Raw genomic sequence first — 8,991 nt, forward strand, 5'->3', positions numbered from 1 at the left:
AGGTAGACCTTACCGTGAAATGCTTACTTACAAGCCCTTAACCAACAATGCAGTTCAAGAAATAGAGTTAAGAAAATATATACTAAATAAAGGGAAGACATTTTATAAAACAAAAAAGTAACAAGAAAATTAAAATAACAATAACGAGGCTATATACGGGGGGTACCGGTACCGAGTCAATGTGCGGGAGTACAGGTTAGTCAAGGTAATTTGTAAAGTTACCATGCATAGATAAACAGTTTGCCCGCGGGGATGCGTTGGGCAGACCACACCACCCTCTGGAGAGCCCTGCGGTTGCGGGCGGTACAGTTGCCATACCAGGCGGTGATACCAGGCAGTGATAATGTTTGTGAGGGTTTTAGGGGCAAGACAATTTTTTTCAGCATCCTGAGTTTGAAGTGGCACTGTTGCGCCTTCTTCATCACACTGTTTGTGTGGGTAGACCACTTCTGATCGTCAATGATGTGTACGCAGAGGAACTTGAAGCTTTCCACCTTCTCCACTGCGGTCCCGTTGATGTGGACAGGGGCGTGCTCCCTCTGCTGTTTCCTGAAGTCCACGATCAGCTCCTTTAGTTTTGTTAACGTTGAGTGACATGTTATTTTCCTGGCATCACTCTCCCAAGGCCCTCACCTCCTCACTGTAGGCTTTCTCGTCATTGTTGGTAATCAGTTCTACTACTGTTGTGACGTCTGCAAACTTGAGGATTGAGTTGGAGGCGTGCATGGCCACGCAGTCATGGGTGAACAGGGGCCCCTTGTGGGGCCACAGTGTTGAGGATCAGCGAAGTGGTGTTGTTGTTTCCTACCTTCATCACCTGGGGGCGGCCCGTCGGGAAGTATGGTGTTGAATGCTGAGCTATAGTCAATGAACAGCATTCTTACATAGGTATTCCTCTTGTCCAGATGGGATAGGGCAGTACGACAGTGATTGCATCGTCTGTGGACCTATTGGGGCGGCAATCAAATTGAAGTGGGTCTAGGGTGTCAGGTAAGGTAAAGGTGATATGATCCTTAACTAGCCTCTCAAAGCACTTCATGACGACAGAAGTGAGTGCTACGGGGCGATAGTCATTTAGTTCAGTTACCATTGCTTTCTTGGGTACAGGAACAATGGTGGACACTTTGAAGCAAGTGGGGACAGCAGACTGGGATAGGGATAGATGAATATGTCCACAAACACTCCAGCAAGCTGGTCTGTGCATGCTCTGAGGACGCGGCTAGGGACGTCATCTGGGCCGGCAGCCTTGCAAGGGTTAACACCCTTAAATGTCTTACTCATGTCGGCCATGGGGAAGGAGAGCCCACAGTCCTTGGTAGCGGGCTGCGTTGGTTGCATTTTCCTGACAGTGGGTGAAGAAGGTGTCTAGCTTGTCTGGAAGCAAGACATTGGTGTCCGTGATGTGGCTGGTTTTCCCTTTGTAGTCCGTAGACCCTGCCACATATGTCTAGTGTCTGACATGCCGCTTGCGTAGCGTGTACGAGCTTTGTAAAAATAAATGTACACATACATGTTATCCAATCATTGCTCCAACACTGCTCGCGAGTGTCTGCGTAGCCAGACTCTAAAATAGAACTTTGTTCTATTTGTTGTGCTTGACACGCAAGTCCCGCCTCTCCCATCTCCTCGTTGGTTTTTAGGAGCATATACATATAAAGTCCAAAAAATAAGAAGCCCGAAGGAGGAGAGATTACTGGAAATTGACTGTGGGATTAATCATAGAGGAGTGGAGGACCTTGTGCATTTCAGGTAAAATAACAACCCGATGTTAATATCCCAGGACAAATTAGCCAACAACAGCAAGCAGCTAGCTAAATTGCCATACATGTTTTTTTTAAGCTGTCCCCAAATGAATATAGTTGGTTCAGAGTTCGTTTTGACATTTCAACCTGTGAGTCCTGATCTTGTCTGGTGTTGGTAGACAAAATCAAGAAGCGGGATGGCGGACGCACGTCAGCGGTCTGGTCAGCGGTTTAGTTGCGACTCCACTTTGTCTCTAATGATCATGAATATTTATAAATACGCCTCTTTCAGTAAATAACTGTGATGATTGGGCTATACCAAAGAAAATCTTCCATCAATCTAGAAAGGAGGTGTGGCCATTGAGTCGGTGTAGGGTATGCCCTGCGTTGAAAGAGATATTTCAGTTCATTTCGGAAGAGCCCGCTGTAAGTAATCACATTGAACGGGATGGACGAGGAACAAATGGGGCCACAGACCTTTCTCTATGGTAAGATGGTTTAAAAAAAAAAACATAATTAGGTGGTTTCAGTATAGTTTCAAATCCATGTCAACTAGTTAGCAAGAAAAAGAGATGTTCATCAGACGCCAACATCGCACGAGGTAGCTACACAGCCAGCTCAATGGCTAGCTACAGTAGCTAATGTTCGTTAGCTAAAATTAATTGGGCGATGTGAGTTTCGTCAATGTATGGTTCAATAACGTTACGATTTCTGAATACAATGTCATTAGTTGCAATGCTTGGGAATGGAAATAATGTACCCAGTTTTCAGCTTGGTAGATATCCACGAGACATGGGCGGTATTATAGTAGTTAGCTTGCAAACCATCTTGAGACCTTTTTTTAGTAGTTCGCTAAATTGGGTAATGCTTTCATCATATTGGTTCCCTGGTTGATTTAATTTGTTGTGGTAGTTGGGCCAGACTGATAAGTTCACATTGCTGGACAAATTTGACATTACAGGCGATGTTCCACAAACTACCGGGCTAGCTAGTTGGCCCTCCATGCGTCTGAACACGTGTTTTAAAGATTGCGCACAAGGCCGTATGGAAACGTGCTCATGCAGTGCAGCAAGATGTTAACATTGCCTAAGTTGCTAGTTTTGGCTAAAGCTGTTTTAACTAGTTACCTGTGATAACTTAATGAAAGTGGATAAATTATGGGCATGTTATTGTTAAAGACGTGGCATTAACTCCCAGATTGAAATGGTGATTGGACAATTTAAAATAAAACGTGAATTCCAAATTGTACATGTGGTGGTTTTTGTAAATAGTTTAACTCGCATAATGTTCATAGCAGCATGTCTAAGAGCTAGTTAGTTGCATTGAACACGTTCCCTTTGTCAGGGCTCACATCTCTTCCAACCACGTGAGTATGTGACCCATATTTTGGCCTCACCTCAGTCACCTCAAACTGGGAGATGTCCAGTAATGGGCAACCTTATCCACAAGTTAACGGTTTGGGTGCATGCTTTTCCTTTTCCAGGAACGCATGTGATTCAACATGGCATAGTCTTCAATTGAGTCGTTATTAGTTGCATCAGCCGTTTTACTGGCTGGAAAAACGGCTGAGGACCCACCATTTTTATTACAGGATAAGAAATTGCCCAGCCCAACATCGCCATCAACTAAGGGAAAGGGGTACAATGTAGTATTTCCTCATGTAATTGACACTTTTTTTCAATAGGGTGCGAGTTGAAATCTGGGAAGGATGTAGTCTTCAACCCAGAAGAGGATGACTTTGAGCACCAACTGGACTTAAGGATGGTGAGGGTTACTGGTGCTTATTTTATATAATATGAATTGATGGCAATATTTCTGTTGAACCATTTCTTGTTATAGGTATGATGAACTATTTATGAACTTTGTCTCCTGTTGATTGGTCTTAGGTGTGTGTGGACCCCAGCACCAAGGATGAGCTGCATGTTGTGGAGGTGGAAGGACAGGACGCAGAGGGTGAGAAGGTGAAGGCTGTGCTAGCTGCGCTCAGACCCTCCACCTTGCCAAGTGTGAGTAGTCAGTCGTCAACACTTCTATTCTATCCCTGAGTGGGAGATGGTGGTTGTATGGCCTTGTGTAGAGTTCATGCCTATTGAGCAGTTAATTGTGTGTTGCAGGTGTGTCTTAGTGGGTTCGCAATCACATCCCCAGCAGTTTTCCGTCTCAAGGCTGGTTCTGGTCCAATCCACATCAGTGGCCAGCACCTTGTCAGTGAGTATTATCTCAGGACTGTGCTACTCCCATGGTATCTTTGGTGCTGCCATGGCCTCTGTAGTCAGATGATAGTTGTTGAGATGACTTACTGATTTCAACACTGCATACCAAAAGACTGAAATATCAAATACAGATAATTATTTGATTTGTTTAAATGTATCTTTATTAACTCCTCTAGGGTAGGGGGTAGCATTTGGAATTCTGCATGCTACTCAGGCCCAGAAGATAGGATATGCATATAGAAAACACTAAAGTTTCATAACTGTTAAAATAGTGTCTTGAGTATAACAGAATTGATTTGGCGGGTGAAAACCTGAGCGAAATCCATTCAGGAAGTAGGATTCTTTTGTTGTAGTTTTCTATTCAGTGCCATTACAGTATCCATTTACTTAGGACTCAAATTGCAGTTCCTATGCCTTTCACCAGATGTCAAGTCTTTAGCAATTGTTTCAGGCTTGTATTCTGAAAAAGGAGGGAGTAAGAGCAGTCAATGACTGGACCCTGCTGTGTCAGAGCTTTTTCATGCGTGCGACCAAGTGTCTTTACCTTTTATTTAGGCTAACAACAACCTGAGGATTGAATATAAACATCGTTTGACATGTTTCTGAACTTTACGGATACAATTTGGAATTTGTCTGCCTGTTGTGACTGCGTTTGAGCCTGTGGATTACTGAAGAAAACGCACTAACAAAACAGGTTTTTGGATATGAAGAGAGACTTTATCGAACAAAAGGAACATTTATTGAGTAAATGAATCTCTTCTGAGTGCAACCATATGAAGGTCATCAAAGGCGCGTGATTCATTTTCTCTATTTCTGACTTGTGTAACTCTTCTACTTGGCTGGTTACTGTTTGTAATGATTTGTCTGCTGGGCAATGTTCTCATATAATCTTAACCTCTCTGGGTTCGATGGGACGGTAGCATCCACCTGGCCAAAAGCCTGTGAAAATGCAGAGCGCCAAATTCAAATAAATTACTATAAAAATCTAACCTGAAATCACACATGCAAGATACCAAATTAAAGCCACACGTTGTGAATCCAGCCAACACTTCAGATTTCAAAAAGGCTTTTCTGCGAAAGCAGACGAGGCTATCTGAGGATAGCACCATAGTAAACAAACACTGACAAGCATATTTCAACCCTCCCGGAGCGACACAAAATGCAGAAATAAAGATATAATTCATGCCTTGCCTTTGAGCTTTTTTTGGGCACTCCAATATGTCCTATGAACATCGCAAATGGTCCTTTTGTTCGATTAATTCCTTAGATATATATCCAAAATGTCCATTTATTTGGTGCGTTTGATCCAGAAAACCACCGGTACCAACTTGCGCAATGTGACTAAGAAATATCTCAAAAGTTACCTGTAAACTTTGCCAAAGCATTTCAAACTGCTTTTGAAATACAACTTTAGGTATTTTTTAATGTAAATATTAGATCAAATTGAAGGCTGGATGATCTGTTCAATACAGGAGGAAAACAAACTGTAGCTAGCTTTCAGGTCACGCGTCCTCTTCACTCTAGCTTCGTTCTGAACAGTGTTCCTTCATTACACAAAGGAAAAACCTGTACAAATTTCTTAAGACTGACATCCAGTGGAAGTGGTAGGAACTGCAAGAAGGTCCCTTAGAAATCTGCATACCCATTGAAAAGAGGGACCTAAAAATTAAACAAAGAATCTGAATGTTTGTCCTCTGGTTTCGCCTGCTAAATACATTCTGTTATACTCAGACGTGATTCAAACAGTTTTAGAAACTTTGAGTTTTCTATCCAAATCTACTAATATCTTACTTTCTGGGGATGAGTAGCAGGCAGTTGAATTTGGGCATGCTTTTCATTCAAAATTCCAAATGCTGTCCCCTATCCTAGAGAAGTTAGTTGTCATATTCTATCTCCTCAAAGTTAACTTGTTGTTTTTTCACAAGTGATGGGAGGAGACCAAACTTTCGACGAGGACGATGATGAAGAGGAAGGGGTACAAACGCCCAAGAAAAGGGCTGCATCAGTACCAGCACTTAAATCTCAGGTTGGTCCCGGATACTGGCCTTTAATCCAACACGCCAACAGGGAAATAACTTGCGTTACAAAATGTATATATCTGGTGACCTAATATCGCATGGCCTCCCTAGTCAAAGATGATCTTTGTTGAGCTGATTTACTGATGCATTTTCAACACTGCTTACCAAAAGACTGAGACTGAAGAGGGTCATTCCCATTTCTGAATGTTATCCACTCTTTACTCTTGCGTCACATCCTCACCTCATGACACTTACCATATCCTTCCCTTTCTCCTCTTCACAGAAGAAGATGAAGATGGATGACTATGAGGAGTAAGTGTAGTGTTTGACTGACTAACCAATGTTCCATGATGACCATGGTGAGGTTTAATCTAGAGTTGATTTGTAACATCTCTTTAGGGATGATGATGATGATGATGATGATGATGAGGAGAGTGAGGCTGAAGAAACTCCTGTTAAGGTGAGTGCATTTATTTGCCCACCTGTAATATTTAGTTTAGTTCAGCCTATTTTCATTCTACCTTTGAAAATGACACAAGAAACCTCTGTTTTACTCAGGTTAAGAAGACTCCGTCCAAACCTCAGACTCCTGCCCAGAATGGAAAGGGCCCTAAAGCCAACACACCAGCTGGCAAACAGGTAGTCCTCTTCACACATCTTCTGCCCTACCATCACATTGTTTCTAGTCAAAGATGATATTTGTTGAGCTGATTTACTGATGCATTTTCAACACTGCTTACCAAAAGACTGAGACTGAAGATGACCACTCCTGTATCTGAGTATTGTAGTGATGCATGTTAGTCATGTTACATGTCTTGTCTAACAAGTTCTCTGTTTTTCAGTCAAATATGCCTGGTGACAAAAATGGCCAGACCCCCAAAGCAACCCCTAAAACACCTCAGACCTCCAAACCGGTCCTCACCATCCCTGAGCTGAAGGCCAAGATGAAGGCGACTATGGAGAAGGTGGGTGTATGTGTTCTGTCTTGATGTATATACTATCTGGAAATACACTTGCCTAAAATGGAGATAGGATGAACTGATCTAGCTGATGTATGTTAAAGAACTGTTAACCAAAAGACTGACCGAACAAAAGATTAATTGGACACATCTGAATACCTGTAGTAATGTCATATTATTTCAGGGAGTGAACCTGCCTAAACTCCAGCCCAAGTTCGAGAGCTTTGTGAAGAACAGCTTCAGAGTCACAGACACCAAGGTATGGTAATGCTCCCCAGGAACGTTGTGAAATTTGACCTGTCTGTCTGGAACGTAATGTGGTTCAATTGGAAGTTTGTGAAATGACAACCATAGTGCTGTTGGAAAACATCCTGGAAGAGCAATGAAGACGACTTGGTTTTGATCAGCAGTGAGAAACACCAGTACCTCTAAAGTTCTGAGCTCTCACTATGACATTATGATTTATGCTTTGGTAAGTGTTTTTCCCATCTTTTTTTCAGGCAATGGCTGAACTGTGGAAGTGGAGACAGACTGTGGAAGACAAAAAATAAATATTTTGGTATACCTTTTTTGATTTATTTTTCAACCCCTCTCCTTGACCTGCTCTGGCCTCTCCTTGCCCTTCCCATGTCAATCAAACTTCTGCAGCCCGTCCAGTCCCCAGTGTACTGCTGTGGCACACCAACTAATATGGAACTAATGACTGAGCCCCTGACCCTACCAGCACCACGACCCTCTCAGAGGGTGGGAGGGGTGATACTATTCCAGCTTTCATGTGGGTAGACCTGGGAAAACCCACTTGGAACATAACATTTTGTAAATGTGTAAAATACATACTTGCTACTGTTTGAATGTAGCATTTTAAAATTCTTGTCAGTTGGTTTTGAAGTACTGTCCCTCTGGCATTTTGGAAGGTATCTGTTCATGCATGTTCTTTTTTGGGGGGTATGTTTGTAAATGGGTCAAGTGACTTGATGGCTGTTCATGTCATCTATAAGCTGTTGGGTCTGGATGCTCCTGTCCATCCCTTCCAGAGGGTAGGTTCCTCAGGGTCTGAGATGTTAACATTGAACACTTAATATAAGACAATATGTTAACTGGTCCAATCAGGTTTTAAGTCATGCTCACAGTTTTTTATATTTTGCTGTAAGGGTAGAGTGAAGCATCTAACGCACCGGTGTCAAAGATGTCATCTCAAAGTTAATAAATAATTATATTGTATCATACCTGCTTTGTGACCTTGTAACTTCTGTTCTATTGAATTGCTATACAATGTAAAATTAACAGCTCTCTAGCCACAGGAATATTGTGATCTGCAATAAAAAAATATTGGGGGAACACTTGCCTTTTATTGATGACTACATGGTACAATATAATTGTGACCCGACCCCTCTATCTGCATGGCTGTTAATGAGCATGAGGATTAATGGTGTTCCAGTTTAATACCATGATACAGACTTAGTCTGCATTACAAAATACCTTATGGTTGATAAACTATTGGCCTCATTCATTCAGACATGAAAAAAGGCATTGTCTGACCAGAAACTACAAGACAGTTGATTTTTCTGCCTCATGGCACCATGAGGCAGAAATTATGTGGACAGAATGAAGCAACATCTCAAGACATCAGGAAGTTAACTTCTTGTGTATCATTGGGAAGCTACTGTTCCACCTTGCCGACATCTGGGGAAATTGCAGTGTGCAAAAATTGTAATATTAAACAATGAAATTACAAGTGTTATACATCAGTTAAAATGTTTACTTGTTAATCCAGCCGCTTTGTCAGATCTCAAAAAGGCTTTATTGCGAAAGCACCCCATGTGATTATCTGAGGACAGCGCCCCGCACAAAAAAAAGCATTACAGACATTTCCAACCAAGCAGAGGTATCACGAAAGTCAGAAATAGCGATAAAATAAATAACTTAACCTTGAAGATCTTCATCTGGTTGCAATCACAATGGTACTATCTACATAACAAATGGTCCTTTTGTTTGATAAAGTCAGTTTCATTGGCGTGCTTGACTAAGTAATCCACCCAGTTCCCTCGTTCAAAATGCA

The 8,991-nt window shown here is 42.0% G+C and overlaps 1 protein-coding gene across 3 annotated transcripts; it reads left to right on the top strand.

The window, feature by feature from the left end:
- The first annotated feature begins 2,082 nt into the window (after positions 1–2,082).
- LOC124007429 (nucleophosmin-like) lies at positions 2,083–8,158 on the top strand. Of its 3 annotated transcripts, none has more exons than XM_046317980.1 (11): positions 2,083–2,230; positions 3,427–3,506; positions 3,629–3,748; positions 3,857–3,950; positions 5,881–5,981; positions 6,257–6,286; positions 6,377–6,433; positions 6,532–6,612; positions 6,816–6,938; positions 7,117–7,191; positions 7,433–8,158. In XM_046317980.1, exons 1-11 carry the CDS (start codon positions 2,191–2,193, stop codon positions 7,481–7,483), a joined length of 852 nt encoding a protein of 283 aa, XP_046173936.1. In that variant the 5' UTR covers positions 2,083–2,190; the 3' UTR covers positions 7,484–8,158. The 3 variants fall into 3 exon arrangements, with proteins under 3 accessions (XP_046173936.1, XP_046173934.1, XP_046173937.1); XM_046317978.1 differs by having other exon boundaries at positions 6,257–6,285; positions 6,373–6,433; XM_046317981.1 differs by having other exon boundaries at positions 2,084–2,230; positions 6,380–6,433.
- The last annotated feature ends 833 nt before the right edge of the window (positions 8,159–8,991 follow it).

This window comes from Oncorhynchus gorbuscha, linkage group LG20 (genome assembly GCF_021184085.1).
Source record: "Oncorhynchus gorbuscha isolate QuinsamMale2020 ecotype Even-year linkage group LG20, OgorEven_v1.0, whole genome shotgun sequence".
NCBI classification, from domain to species: Eukaryota; Metazoa; Chordata; class Actinopteri; order Salmoniformes; family Salmonidae; genus Oncorhynchus; species Oncorhynchus gorbuscha.